We start from the raw sequence: 16,113 nt of genomic DNA, 5'->3' as shown, positions 1-16,113 counted from the left end.
TCCTTCCTAAGGTGTTCGTAACTCCGAGGTTCTACTGTGCCTGTTAATGGTTATGCAGGAGAGTGCATTCACTGGGAGATGTCCTAATGTCATTTTTATTTCTAGTTTTGTAACATGAGTTTTTAAATTATTTTATTCTTTTGATTTATTTTAGGGTAAAAAAATCTTCATTTTAATGGTGGTTGTATTAGACATGTTAAAGCAGCTCTATTATCAGTGAGGCAGTGAAGAAAATTAAAGAATACTTCAAGGTGTATATTACACAAGTAATCATTCCGTGCAAAAGTTTGAGAACGATGAATGATCCAGGACTTGTCTAACAATTTATTCTCAGAATGCCTGCTGTTTTGTACAAGCCCCATGTGAGCAAAGAGCCCCTCCCCTACCAAACACACACACACACAAACACAGACACACACACACACACAAACACGCACACACATGAACACACTCACACACACACAAACACGCACACACATGAACACACACACACACAAACAGACACACAAACACGCACACACATGAACACACACAAACACACACACAAACACAAACACACACACACTCACACACACACACAGACACACATGAACACACACACACAGACACACACACAAACACACACACAGACACACACACAAACAAACACACACACAAGCACACAAACAGACACACAAACACACGAACACAAACACACGAACGCACATGCAAACACACGAACACACGAATACACACACACACACAGGCTGGCAGACGTACAGAAATATGTGTAGCTTTAATCCTAGCAGTACTGGAACCCGGTATTTTCTTTCACAGAGGTCAATGCAGCATCTGCTAAGCTTTCAACACCCTGCAGTACATACTGTAGAGGCTGCTGGATACATTTCTTCCAGTTTCCCATGGGATTTTAATTAAAATCAAAGTGTTATTAGTAAGTATACCCCCTGCAGTCACTGTGTGCATACTTGTACCATGTTAGGTTTCCTATCTATGAATTTATTTTATAATGTGTACATATTGGTACGGGAGACAACACAAGAGTCACACACAGGAAGTTCTATTCAAACAGGGCAGTACCTCTTTGTTTATTTTGGCACTGTTTCCAGTGAGCGTGTCGGATAAACAGAATACAGTTCTTGGTCCACAAATCAAGTTCTCATACACAAACAGGATTTTACAACCGGCAGGGTAGTCAAAACGGTCTAAAGTCATACACAAAGCAATATCACTGTTTTCTTGCAATTTCCCACAACACCAACCTTTTTCTCCTTCTCCTATATCACCATTTTGTTGTGAACCGGCCCCTTTTATCTAGGCCGGCCACACCCTGTGCAGGTGTGCTGACCACAGCCTGTGTGCTTATCCTGGATTCTGGTAATTGTAGTCTTTCTGGGTGGACATTTTGTCTGTTGTAGTCCTTCTCGCTGCTACCATTTTGCGAGAGGACACAACCCATTAAAGCATCTGCTCTTACGTACCTCTCATTGATCACCCTGCCCCTTGGTCTGTCACACCATAGATATATATATATATATATATATATATATATATATATATATATATATATATATATATTATTATTATTATTTTTTTTTTTTTAAGTTATAACAGGGCAACTTCTCAAATTTTAAAAAAATGTATAAAAAATTTGTGACCGAAGGGGATATAGTAACCAATTTAGTAATTAATAAAAAAAAATGTATAATAATATTATATATATATATATATATATATATATATATATATATATATATATATATATATATATATATATATATATATATATATAATGCAATAAACCTCTTTAAAAGTGTATTTAAACAAATGCAACCCCAGTTCAATGATTTCATTCTCATGGAGTTTTCAAATGCAACCCCAGTTGAATGATTTCATTCTCATGGAGTTTACAATTCCTCCCGTCCTGATATTTGATGAACATTTATCCTTTTTTTTTAAATTAATTTTTAAAGAGGTTAACAAAACATGTTAAAGGTTTGTGAATGTGTTGGTAAGCTAGTCGTGCATGAATAGTTAAAAAACTAAAAAGCCACCCCTTAAAATAATTTACAATGTTATACAAAAAGTGTGCTCCATACCATATTATCTGAAAGTTAACATGACAATGTCTTCAACATCGGGTTCTTATCTCCGCCGCGTTACAACATCACCCCAATCAGACTAACACCTCCAGCCATGGGACTGCAATCTGAATACCACGCTGCAGCATTTGAGGCCCAAACGGGAACATGCTTAACAACAGGAATGCCGGCAGCTGACGTTGGCTGGGGATGTTTGCCAAAGCACTCTGAAGCCCTCTTAAATCCAGTCGCCTATGAACACTTAACCACTAAAGAGGGACAGAGTGAAAATGAAATCTTGTGAAAATGAAGATAGATAAAATAAGAGCTCTAGCAACTTAGTGGGATAGGGAGAGGAACTGGGCAAGGAGACTATAGCACAAGTCACCCCAATCCCTCATCCACCAAAGACAATCCAGTAACAGTATGTGATAATACAGTAGTGTGCAAATGTATTAGAACACCTCAAGATGTATCATTTATATCCTTTTTTACCTACCTGCATGAAAACCTCTGGGTGTGAGAATTTCATTGTTCAGTCAGTAATCAGTGATATAAAAACAATAGGCACTTGTGTGAAAATGTTAGACCACTTTGTGCTTTAATTAGGCATCTTAAACAACTTCTAAAAAGTCTCATGCATTTTACCATTTGTGGCTGTGTGTTCCTTTTCTCTTACTATTTTTAATTAATTGCATGTGTGGCCTATTAGAGTCATCAGTTAAATTAAACAATCACTGATTTTCTGATTTTCTATTTTGACAATGCTCCCAAGATGTTTAGTTACAATGGTTTGATTTCAGATGCACAACAAATCAAAACTACAGAAGCAATGGAATGCTGTAATCAATTTGCACACGACATTGGGCTCTCTTTAATTCAATCACCCTGAGCTCAGCATTACTTTTGATTTGCAATAGTTTGCCTATGGCCAGATGCACATTATAAACCAATGAAGAATATTCAAAAAGATATTCAAATAATAATAATAATAATAATAATAATAATAATAATAATAATAATAATAATAAAAACATGCTCTATTTTTTTTTTTAGCCAACTTCTATAAGATAGAAGGAGCCAAGGATCCCTTACTATGTGGAAATGGGTCTGATGCTGGGTAAGTAGCCAATTATGGCTTTTCGGAATGCTTTATGCAAACATGTCATTGTCTGTTCTGTGCAATAACTAATTTAAACCACCCCACCACCAAACTAAAGCAGATCCCAGATGGTGGATTGTGAAAGTTGTCTTTGTTGATCACAGCACCTTTATTGCCAATGGCACAGTTACCTCTGGGATTATATCTATATCCTTGGTTATGAGGTGTGGTACTGGCTCCCCCCTCACATGCACTAACAGTCTCCCTATTTAAACCTGCATGGTATGCTCTGCCACCTCTGCAACAGCATTTGCTTTTGGATTTGGAAATTGTGGGATCCCAGAGATTAGTCCAAAATGTATTGCAGTCATTCCATTTCTTACAGCAGTGTCTGCTACGGCACTAGCTTGCGGGGCCATTTTCTCGGCCAGTTTAAAAGTTGTCAAGAAGCACTTGCCCCTGTAATCCAATGGTAAACCCTTCGTTGCCCTGAAAAGGACATGGCGCTGGTGTAACCCTGTATCACTTGGCTTGTGTGATGCAGTCTCTCTGGGATTTTGTAAGGGGAGGTGTGATATATACTTGTGTGACGCAATCTCTCTGGGAATTTATAAGGGGAAGTGTGATATAAACTTTATTTACAGCTCACTTCAAATGTGGCAGTGAACAAGTGCTTGTGGAGTCAGGCGCTCACAGATACAATGGAGGCAGTGATGCTGATGCTGTTTTACTAGTCAGTTTCTTCTATCTCCAGTCAAGCAGTATTATCCAGTGCTTGGGGTTATTTATTTAACATGATGCATACATTTTTAAAACCTACCTAACCTAACCTGAAAGGAATACACAAATGATTCCCTTTGTAAAGTGAGAGCCCAGTATGTTTGGTGCCTTCAAAGTTATGTGTTTAGTCTTTCTATGTGTACGTATAGCCTGAAGAAAGAAAAAGTCATACACAATTATTATATAAATAAACAAGTGCTTGGATGTCCACTGGACAATGACACAATTATCATCTTACATTAGAGGCTTCTCTAGGGAACACTTTACATTGTGTCTCTAAATACTGTGTACTTACACATAATTGTATCACAAAAGAGTTAGGGATAGGGAGGGTTAGGGTTATGTTGTGCAAAAAGTGCATTGTAACTATGCATAATAACATTGTAATGATGTGTAAGTACACATGTATTTACTAAATAACTACACTATGTACATACACGGCAATTAGAGACACAATGTAAAGTGTTGCCCTTCTTTTTATGTTGCAGGTCTCAATGCTAACGGACAGTGTTGTGTGATGCACTTGCTGCTGTGGATTGTGTCCCCTGTCGTTGAGATGCAGTGAGGTTAAAAGCTCTAACACCATGAATGCAGACGAGCCTGGCTCTTTTGCATTGTGGTTAAGACACTTGCTTGCGGTGCCTGGGGTTGCGGGTTCATACCCAGCCTAAAGAGGGTTTTAATTAACGAAAGAGAAACTCACCTAGAAACAGACATTTAACAGACGGTACAGAGACAGAGAGTACAGGACCAGGTTTCATTTCTTACAGACTCCCTCGATAATTCTAGATTTGTAGTTATGAAAATATTTGAGCCTTTTCTATATTTATTGTTATGAATTAGATTTCTTCACTTATTTCAACCATTTGTAACCTTACGAAACGTTTGTTGTATTGCTAAAATGATATACCGTTATTTGCACCCAGTGACTACCAAGAAATTATCAATGCAACTGCAGCCTATTTGAATTCTGCATAAGTATATGACAGCTGACATCTACGTAGATTTCATTTGAATTATACAACTGAAATCTTGGTTTAGAAAACGGCATATTAGATATTACAATAAAGTTTCCTTAGGTGATTGCGGATCTGCTTTTAACACCTGTGTCTCATCCACACAAGAATGAAGAACAGGCGTCAAGGACACACAGTGATGCACTAGGAATGTCATCGAGATCATTGACATGGATTTTGCCTAAACGTATTTGTAATGTTGTCAGACTCCCCCCACAATATGTACAGTGTACACTTTCACCTTCACACGTTTGTATGCATATAAAATACTTATAATACTGTAAGTGTTTGGTGGCTAATCATGTTGAGTTTATTTATCACAGAGGCCAAAGAGTATCAGAGAAAATGCAGGATTAGAAAAAATCACTGAAAAACTAATTATAAACAACTTGTGTATTCGGTTAGGGAGTTCTATCGTAATTTTAAAAACTGAATAAATATATAATGAAGTGTTACACACATGGTATACATGTATAATAACTAACAACTACAAACACAAATGGCACTTGAAATGTATGTATTTAGATATAGCTTACAATCGTACATACTAAAATACATACAAAAGTAGATGTCCTGATTAGAAAATAAATTCCAACCAATATACACAGCTAAAATCCCAGCTCAGCCACAGATTTACTGTGGGACATTGGGGAAGTCCTTGTCTCTCTGACAAGATGCTAATATTCCTATTGTTAGCTTGTCTCTGCTGTAATTGATGAGATAAGGCAAAGGTTGCAGTGCAGTCTCACCCCACTCTGCTGCTTAGGGGGGAGTGTTCTTACTCAATCATTTCAAACCTGGATGGATCCTGGAGATGGGATATCAGTTTTAGCTTGAGAGGTCGGAGAGAACTGCCCCTGCTCTTTATGTAAGGATGTCACAACTGTTTCACTCCTGTCGGCCGCGGCAGACAGGTGCTCTCAATTAATCAGTCACAGCTGATTGTTGGCAAACCCCAAATATACCATAGCGCGGTGGTTAAGAAAAGAAAAAAAAAATAAGATTAACTGAAATAAGTAACCTTGTGGAGCTGAAATGGTGAGCAGAAATATGTACAATCTATACATATCTATACCATTTGTCAGCTTAGCATCAGTTTGCGTGCAAACCCGCAATGGGATTATACAGCTAGCATTGCCTGTTTCCTACCGAGCAGTATCTTTGGGCAATGTGGTAGACTTATCATTTGTAGGGCTGTATTTTTTTCACTGTTAAAAAATATTTATTTCTCCTGAGTGGCGCATCGAGTAAAAGTGCTCCGCATGGAGTGCAGAATGCGCACGATAGCCTGGAGATCGCAGGTTCGAATCCAGGCTATGTCACAGCCAATCATGACCGGGGGTTCCTAGGGGGCAGTGCACAACTGGCCAAGTGCCGTCCGGGTAGGGAGGGCTTAGGTCGGCAGGGGAATCCATGGTTCACCGCGCATCAGCGACCCCTGTGGCCAATAGGGTGCCTGTGGTTCTGCAGTGGAGCCGCCAGATCTGTGTTGTCCTCCGGGACTATAGGTCTGTTGGCCTCACTGCGGATCCGCAGAGTGAAAAATGACGGATTGGCAGGAGCACATTTCGGAGGACGCGTGTTCCAGCCGCCATTTCCCGAGTCGGCGGAGGGATTGCGAACGGTGAGCCGAGGATACAGATAATAATTGGGAATACAAAGTTGGAGAGAAAAACCTGGGTAAAAAATTGGCGACGACTAAATTAAAAAAACATTTAAAAAATAATTAATTTCATGGCATTCCACCTTCTAAAAATAGGTATTTAAAGATGTTTCACGATTACACATAGTATTTATTAAAGCAGAAAAAAAAACGTTGTTTCATGATATGTATCCTTGATTATCCTTTATTACTGTTTCTGCATTAAAGAGAAAGTCACAAGCATATTTACCCACGGAACTGCAGTGTGTGGTAACTTGATTATTTATTATAATGAATCAGATCATTCTATTATTATTATTCCAATTCCACGGTTTATTGATTCATGAAAGATTATTCTTAACAGATGATAGTCCATACATGATTATTATTATTTATTTCTTAGCAGACGCCCTTATCCAGGGCGACTTACAATTGTTACAAGATATTACATTTTTGTACATAGAATTACCCATATATACAGTTGAGGTTTTACGGGAGCAATCTAGGTAAAGTACCTTGCTCAAGGGTACAGCAGCAGTGTCCACCACCGGGGATTGAACCCACGACCCTCCGGTCAAGAGTCCAGAGCCCTAACCACTACTCCACACTGCTGCCCTATTACATTTGATTACATTCATTGGTTATTCAAGTTACAAAAACATCACAATTATTGCAATCCATTCTTCTAGTCGAATAATGGTAGTCACCTAATTTGCAGTCAAAATATTAATTAGCCATTACTTCAATCGGAACACCCTTTCAGAACCGGTCCAGAGGTAGTTCCTTTCACCTGAGCGATTCAAATAAGTGGAGTCCACTCTAAGATTATATATAGTTGCACCTCATTTGGCTCTGAACATGCGCAGTCTAAATCCTAAAGAACTCCACAGTCTAAAATATTTTTTTTTGTTTCACATTAGCTTATACCGCACTCTTTACATAGAATGGACATATACAATGGTAGACCCTTTCCTTAACTCTAACCATGGAAACCTTTAAGTCCCTTTAATAGGAAACTCTTACACACCCTAATACCAGCCTAACATTGGACTCCTTCCAAATGTATATCTATACACAGAATACAATATTAGATTTTTATTTTAAACCTTATAGAACTGAGCAATCGAGAGCAAGGTGGGTTTCTGTAATGAGTAAAAATGACCACGGGATAGATAGCTTCTTCCACTTCATGAAACAGCAAGATTTGCAATGAAACCCTGAGATCTGCTTTGAGAAACGTCTGACAAGCTAATTGTTTCAGGAGGGGCAGAAATGACTGCAGAAACAGCTTTAAATATGATTAAGAACACATATCATGGTGCAATAAAGAGATTAAAAATATTATGCCAGAGTAGAATATTGCTTTAATTATAAAATATTCAGCTTTCAATTGGCCCACCTCATAAAAAATAAATACATAAATAAAAAAACAAAATAAATACTGAATATATATGCTTTTGTTGGATATCCTTTCCAGCAGTAATCCCGTAAACCTAACAGATTTTGGAACCAGTGAGTGGATGACGCATAGGTTAACAGGGCAAGTTCCAGGATTTTCTTCAAACTAAATACCATCTGTGTGACTGTTCCATGCCAAACTGCAGAGTTCACAAGTTCTTTATATAAACACACAGAAATCAAGGTGGACCCAGAGGGCGTCCAGGAAAGCTCCCCCACGTGCTGCAGCTTGCATTCCAACACACAGAACCTGCAACTTGCACTGACATCCGGAACCTGCAGCTTGCACTCCAACACATGGAACCTGCAGCTTGCACTCTGACACACGGAACCTGCAGCTTGCACTCTGACACACAGAACCTGCAGCTTGCACTCCGGCACACGGAACCTGCAGCTTGCACTCCGACACATGGAACCTGCAACTTGCACTCCGGCACACAGAACCTGCAGCTTGCACTCTGACACATGGAACCTGCAGCTTGCACTCCGACACACAGAACCTGCAGCTTGCACTCCGACACATGGAACCTACAGTTTGCACTCTGACACACAAAACCTGCAGCTTGCACTCTGACACATGGAGCCTGCAGCTTGCACTCTGACACATGGAACCTGCAGCTTGCACTCCGACACATGGAACCTGCAGCTTGCACTCCGGCACATGGAACCTGCAGCTTGCACTCCGACACACGGAACCTGCAGCTTGCACTCCGACACATGGAACCTGCAGCTTGCACTCTGGCACACGGAACCTGCAGCTTGCACTCCAACACACAGAACCTCAGAGGCAGAAACACTGCAGTGCAGGATAAGCAGCATGCTGGGATTAGTGTGGGGGTTTGAAAGACCTCAGAAGAAGGTTCAGTAACACTTTACATTAATTGTTGTAGGTTGAATTTTTAGAAGCTGTGTTAGACCCCTGATTATAAGCTTCACACAGCAGTGCAGGAGAATTATCTCTTCTCTGATGAACCACTTCACTTGACTTCATTGAGCAGAATGGGGAAGCTTTGCTGTGAAGCTACAGATTGAGATTATGGGCAGTTACTGTGCTCTCTTTGCAGTGTCAGCTCAGTCTATGGTTTAAAGCAGTAGTCACACATGCAACTTTTTGACAAAAAGCATGTTGCTTTCTCAGTCACAAACAGATGCGTGTTGCTGTGCAGTTTATAGAAACTGTTTTTCTTGGGGTCCTGACTGAACTATCTTGACAGAGCATGACTATGTCATGCAGCATAACCTCCTACCGCTGCATGTACAGCAGCAGGATGCAATGCGGCAAACATGTTTTATCTCATTTTAGGATGCCAGGAAGGTCAACGTTCTGGCTAAATGATGCAAGAATCCAGAAAACAGATCACAAGGTTTTATATTTGCACGAAAGTTCCAGTTGGAGAACTGTAGCTTTAAATACTGAATGATACTCTTGGTACTATTTTTCATTGGAAACTTTATCAGAGAAAATCTGTAAAACCTTCCATGCGAGTCTGACAGACTAGTAGCTTTGATGTCCAGCTACAGCACCAAACATAGGCACGGTGAAGAAGCTGGACACATGTACTTAAAAGACGAACAAACACATAGAAAAACCAACATAAAAAAGCCTTGTCTCGCAATGTTTGCAACGTTTGAAGAAACACAGGGAACACTTTGGCCGATCTGTATTGATTTAGTATCTTATTTTTTTCACCCATCTTGACCATAACAAATGCAGACTTGCAGACAGCATTGCTGTGCTGGCATCCCAATACACATTAAAGGATTTCCCTGCTTTAGACAAATTTGATCCGGTTTTTAAGCTCTTTTGCCTTCCTCTAATGGGTTTGATAATGACTGTTCTGACCTGAACAGCAGAGTGAGGATTAGTGCTCATCTCTTTCAGTCCACACAGAGAGGGGAAACCCTACCCGAGGCCACACAGCAATCCCAACATTGATGTGCTCTACCTGAGTGAGTCTTAAAGGCATTCTTTAGATCATCTTCTTAGTATTTGATTTCTTACCTGTTTCCTATTGTGTGTGTTCGGTAGGAACCTCGATTGGGGTTTTGGTAACATTTAGTTCAGGGATCTGGTACAAGCGATCTATAAACATGATCTTACTGACTGTCACGGGTCTGCAGGTTTGAATGCCAATTTATGGTTCTGACCCATGAAATATGGGTCATTTGGGTGGTCTGTACAGGTGCTATAACCAGTACTATAATCCATATTAAATTAGCATGCCCTGATTCAAAGTGAAAATAAAGTCTGAGAAACAAAAATATAAAAAGCAAAGCATATCCCTAATATTATCCCATTAATATTAGGATGCACAGGGCGACGCTCTTTATATAAAATCATAAATCAGCGACTATTTTAATTGTTGCTTCTAAATGAATGCATATGCAAATGAAATAGGGTTATCATGAGTTCCCTGTTATGTTTAATTTCACAGCAGCACTTCAGGTTTGAGCAATACGCCCTTGTGTAAGTGTAGGGACATTCACTAGTTAAAGCAAAGAAAAGGTAGTATCCATTATCCACAGTAGGCTTTGTTGTATCTCATCTAGTTACACTCTGCATTGCTTACGATTACAGTTCAATGCTGTTTAGCTCAAAGATTAGGCATGCTTTATACCACATACTGTACATCTTCCTCATGAATTCTTGCCTATTTAATATCCAGTGACGCAGGTTCTCTGTCATTTTTTATTGTTGTTTCTGCTTATTTACCACCAAACTATTCCAGCAACAATACCCCTGCTGTGTGAGTAACTCAGTGGAAACCCACAGTTTCAGAGGGGACTGAGATTAAAGCTACACTCTTCCAGTGGGCATTTCCCAAACCGCCCCATTTCACAAATTCAGCAGCAAGAGAGAAGTATACAGAAGTTTGTGATTCATTTTTTCACAATCTGTTTTAGCATAATGTACAGAAAGTGTGTTTTTCTTTGTCCCAGTTTATTTGCTGAATAATTTCCAAGGCCATTGCACAGTGTATTACAGTGACATTTATTTCCCTGGCTAATTGCTACACAGAGCATCCAATGTGTACATAAACACACACTTCGTATTACACATGGATAGTTGCATAGTAATATATTCCCTTCATTTGCGACATGCTTCTGGTTGCGTTGCACAGTACACTAACACAGGTCATGCAAAAGGCACTTGAGGATGAAACACAGTTCAAATCTGACATGGTGCTAATGACACTAAAATTACATTAGCCACTCTGCTCTCTGTGCAACACAGAGAGAGGGAAAACAGCCCTCCTGCACTCTGGAGATGTAGCAAGTAACAATCTCCATGGGCAACAGCCTCCTAGATACAGTTGCTATAGGAACTTTAAGTTATTTTATCCTCATAGTGACCTTGGGTTTCTATTAGCTTACTGCATGATATTAACTCATAGCCTTCTTCTCCTTCAGGAGTTTAGCATGTCTGTATTTACAGTGCTATAGATACAACGTGTAATCTGTTACTGAGTGGTAGGTGGTGCAGCTTGCTTATTCATTATTATTATTATTATTATTATTATTATTATTATTATTATTCTTCTCTCTGGGGGTCTAAGTTTGAAGCTTTCTCAGATCAAAACCACCACACAATTGTAATTCTCAGTGTAACAGGGAGGATGCTGGGTATGAACCAGCGCCCTCGCGCACCACAAGCAAGCGTCTTAACCACAATACAAAAGAGCCGGGCTCGTCTGCATTTGTGGTTTTAGAGCTTTTAACCTCCTCTCATCTCACCGACGGGACAGAATCCATAACGGCAGTGTATCACACAACACTGCCTGCTACACTAGCTGATGCCCAGAACTGTATTAGCTTCCGTACTAAAGACAGACAAGAAAGAGTAGTGTACTGTCACTTGTCCACTATGTCCTGGTTTCACCACATCCCTTTGGAGTTCAGCAGGACACTGGGGCTATGCAAAGATTGCAAAGGCATCATCTCAATGCGGTTTCCTTGGCCATATGGCCTTCCATGGACACAGCTGCGCGGGTGCTGAGTGAGAGAGCAGTTCCCCTGACAGGCTCCCTGCAGAGCTCGGATTCAGAGGGGCTTCTTTCCAGCAAAACATTTAGTACATTTTTTGGAAGCTGATCAATCCTTTAGATCAGAAAAGAAAAACAAACACCAGGAATGGAAAACAGTACAAATCCCTCTCAAAGAGTATTGCAGTAGTGGAACGTACAGTAGTGTGCAAATGTATTAGAACACCTCAAGATTTGTCATTTATATCCTTTATATACCAACCTGCAGGAAAACCTCTGGGTGTGACAATTTATTTTCGGTCAGTAATTAGTGATAATGTTAGACCACTTTGTGCTTTAATTAGACACCTAAGGAGGCAGTGTGACCCAGTGGTTAAAGTCCAGGGCTTGTAACCAGAAGGTCACTGGTTCAAATCCCACCTCTACCACTGACTGACTCACTGTGTGACCCTGAGCAATTTACTTAACCTCCTTGCGCTCCATCCTGCGGATGAGATGTTAAATCAATGTCCTGTTGTAAGTGACTCTGCATATAATGCACAGTTCAGAGCCTATCTCTGTAAAGCGCTTTGTGATGGTGGTTTTACCATTTGTGGGCATCAATTAAATTAGACAATAGCTAATGAGCCTATTATGACAATTTTCCAAGATTTCAGTTGCAGTGGTTTGATTTCATATGCATTTTGCACACTACTGTATTTATATATATATATATATATATATATATATATATATATATATATATATAGATAGATAGATAGATAGATAGATAGATAGATAGATAGATAGATAGATAGATAGATAGATAGATAGATATATATATATAAACCACAAGCTACCCTTTAAGTAAGGAAAAATCAAACAAAACAAACAAAATGAAAAATCCAAAACAAAACCTAACTCCATTTTGGAACGCTAACTAAACTCGTTGGCTCCAGTTCTATCTAAAATCGCCGGCAAAGCTGTTTACCGATTAAAACAAAACAGTTTTCCTCTCCTCCTCCCCTAGTCTGTTACAGTATTTTCTGACCGTGCCTTGAACTTGAAGCCAAACCGGTATATAACCCACGCAGTTCTATGCGTTGCTCATTGGTTTTGCAGGAGCCCCATGACATCCTAGAAGTAGTCCAAAGCACTACATTTTATGGGTTCTTATAATCTGTTAGTACAAGTCAGAATGGCTATTATACTGTATGTACCTAAATGGGCAATAAACAACAGTGTATGTTTTGCACTGCAGTTGTCCTGTAGCTAACACTAGGCTGATTTAGCAGGCCATGTATCTGCCTTTGTAGTGTCTGGTTGATTGGAATGGGGTGTGTCAGAGACATTCAAACTGACTGCAGTGATATAACAGCAGATATACAACAACACCAGCTCACTTGATGTTCAGGATTTAGTGAGAACTCCTCCCTGGCTTCACTGTGGTGACTACTTCTTCTCTTAATATAAGGCATTGTTCTACAATTTAAGTGGTAATGCATTTTTTTCTACACTTGTATTTGTATACAGGGTAATACACTGTAATTAACATCATTTAAAAATAAAATATTGGACTTCATGTGGAAATACAATGCAAAAAAGTTGGTCAAACAAACTGCTTGTTGATTTGTTGTCTGAATTTATTTTGTTTCCGTTTTGTTTTCAGGAATTGTCCTGATGGATACGTTTGCATCAAGACAGGAGACAACCCAAATTACGGCTATACCAGTTTCGACACCTTCGGCTGGGCTTTTCTTGCTCTGTTTCGCCTCATGACCCAAGACTACTGGGAAAATCTTTATCAACAGGTACAGGGCAGAGTTTCCACTGGACTGCAGAGCTCTGCAGTGCCCTTTCCAAACACTCACATTTCTTCATTCTTGTGATACATTTTAAGGCCTCTTAAACAAGTTATAGTTTGATAATAAGCTATTTTTATCATTGCATTTTAACATGTGCATGTGTTTGTATGTGCATGTGTGTGTATATATATATATATTGTAAAAGGTTCACCCTCACTTGAGTTCGTTGCCCCTTTAAGAATGGACCCGGCACACAGAAATGGATTTTTCTCAGCGCGTTTGCGCAATTTTTTTTTAATAAACAAAACACAACAAATTACACAAATCAAAATAACCCCTAGCTCTTCTTGAGCACTAACTCAACTTACAGGAAACACCCTGACTAACGCGGGACAGCTAAGCTGTTTACCCGTCTTCACAAACAAACTGATTTACAAACAGCACTTACTTTCTCTCTTATTTGGCTACTCGGAGACAGCGCACCTACTGCCTCCTTCCACTCAGCAGCCCCGAGCAGACTGCTTGTTCTCCTTTTAAACTTCCGCACCTGGATCTAAATTTTAATAATGCCCAGGTGCGGATAATAATTAATAATCAAACAATTAAACTAAACAATAAGCAAATCAATTGAAACAATAAAGCAATACAAATCAAACAAAAAGGTGCATTCCCACAAGTTTTTCTTTGCAGGGAGGTTTTAACCCCCTCCCTGCCGTCTCTCACAACCCGCTATCTTACATATCCCCCCCCTTGTCTTTCCAAGACACCGGCCATGAGACGGCCACCTCCTCCCCTAAAACACAACCACCCACCCTCGAGTCCATAAATGTCAATTTTCGCCCTCCTCCACGGGCGAACTCGAGGGTGGATCGGTCCACGTCCTGGGTCAGCCAGGTAGGGACCGCGCACCAGCGACGAGGGACCCCACCGGTTCGTCAGGGGCGACCGGCACGACAACCGGGGCACTGGAGGCTGCAGTAGCGGGCAGAGGTCTGCAGCTGGGACCCAGTGCAGCGACGTCCGGTCAGCAAGGGGGAGCGACGCAGCGACCAGGGGGAGCGTACGCGACGTCTGGGAGCAGCACAGCGACGTCTTAATGTCCGGGAGGAGCGGAGCAGGGGACCAGGTGGAGAACTGTGCCCGATCCTGCCGACTCCTGGGCTCCAGGTCAAGTGAAGGGAGGTCCAGGCTAACCGACAGGGTGTCCAGGAGCAAGGGGCGAGGGACTGGACGCAGCGACACCGGACTGGACCGTAGGGGTGGTGGTCGGGGCTGTGGTGGAGGTACGCTCGACACCTCCTCCCTAGGCTCCGGAAGCGGCAGCTCCTCCCCTCTGGGCTCTGGCAGCGGCAGCTCCTCCCCTCTGGGCTCTGGCAGCGGCAGCTCCTCCCCTCTGGGTTCTGGCAGCGGCAGCTCCTCCCCTCTGGGCTCTGGCAGCGGCAGCTCCTCCCCTCTGGGCTCTGGCAGCGGCAGCTCCTCCCCTCTGGGCTCTGGCAGCGGCAGCTCCTCCCCTCTGGGCTCTGGCAGCGGCAGCTCCTCCCCTTCTGGCACTCGGGACGGCTGCTCTACCTCCCATTTCTGGAGCAGCCGGTCCAGCTCTGTAGGCTCTGGCTCCGGTAGCCCTAGCTCCACTCTCCACTTCTTGTTTAGCTCTTCTTGAGCACTAACTCAACTTACAGGAAACACCCTGACTAACGCGGGACAGCTAAGCTGTTTACCCGTCTTCACAAACACACTGATTTACAAACAGCACTTACTTTCTCTCTTATTTGGCTACTCGGAGACAGCGCACCTACTGCCTCCTTCCACTCAGCAGCCCCGAGCAGACTGCTTGTTCTCCTTTTAAACTTCCGCACCTGGATCTAAATTTTAATAATGCCCAGGTGCGGATAATAATTAATAATCAAACAATTAAACTAAACAATAAGCAAATCAATTGAAACAATAAAGCAATACAAATCAAACAAAAAGGTGCATTCCCACAAGTTTTTCTTTGCAGGGAGGTTTTAACCCCCTCCCTGCCGTCTCTCACAACCCGCTATCTTACAATATATATATATATAAGTGTGTGTTTGTGTATGTGTTTGCAGAATGTATATAGGTGTCGACTTAGTTCCTTAATGTCTGAAAGTTGATCAGAAGTGTAACACTGAAGCATGTGCAAGGAGCGTTCGATCATTTTTCTTTACTAACTGCGAATAAAAAACCTAAAACATACAACTTAAAAATCAAATTGACCTTTAACATATCGTGCATTATGTCATGCAGGG

The 16,113-nt window shown here is 41.0% G+C and overlaps 1 protein-coding gene across 2 annotated transcripts in view; it reads left to right on the top strand.

Annotated features, from left to right (window-relative positions):
• The window catches only part of LOC117400283 (sodium channel protein type 4 subunit alpha-like), a 165,461-nt gene that overhangs the window by 52,852 nt on the left and 96,496 nt on the right, over nucleotides 1-16,113 (top strand). The window contains exons 8-9 of one of the 2 annotated variants that reach the window (XM_059023366.1): nucleotides 3,135-3,198; nucleotides 13,708-13,849. In XM_059023366.1, the coding sequence (XP_058879349.1) occupies nucleotides 3,135-3,198; nucleotides 13,708-13,849 (206 nt within the window). Of the gene's footprint in view, nucleotides 1-3,134; nucleotides 3,199-13,707; nucleotides 13,850-16,113 lie in introns of those variants that run through there. The other variant, XM_059023365.1, reaches the window with a different exon arrangement.

The sequence above is a fragment of the Acipenser ruthenus genome, chromosome 4, assembly GCF_902713425.1.
Source record: "Acipenser ruthenus chromosome 4, fAciRut3.2 maternal haplotype, whole genome shotgun sequence".
In the NCBI taxonomy this organism is placed as follows: domain Eukaryota; kingdom Metazoa; phylum Chordata; class Actinopteri; order Acipenseriformes; family Acipenseridae; genus Acipenser; species Acipenser ruthenus.
Note: the sequence above shows the minus strand (reverse complement) of the source record. Positions and strands in the feature narration are given on the sequence as shown.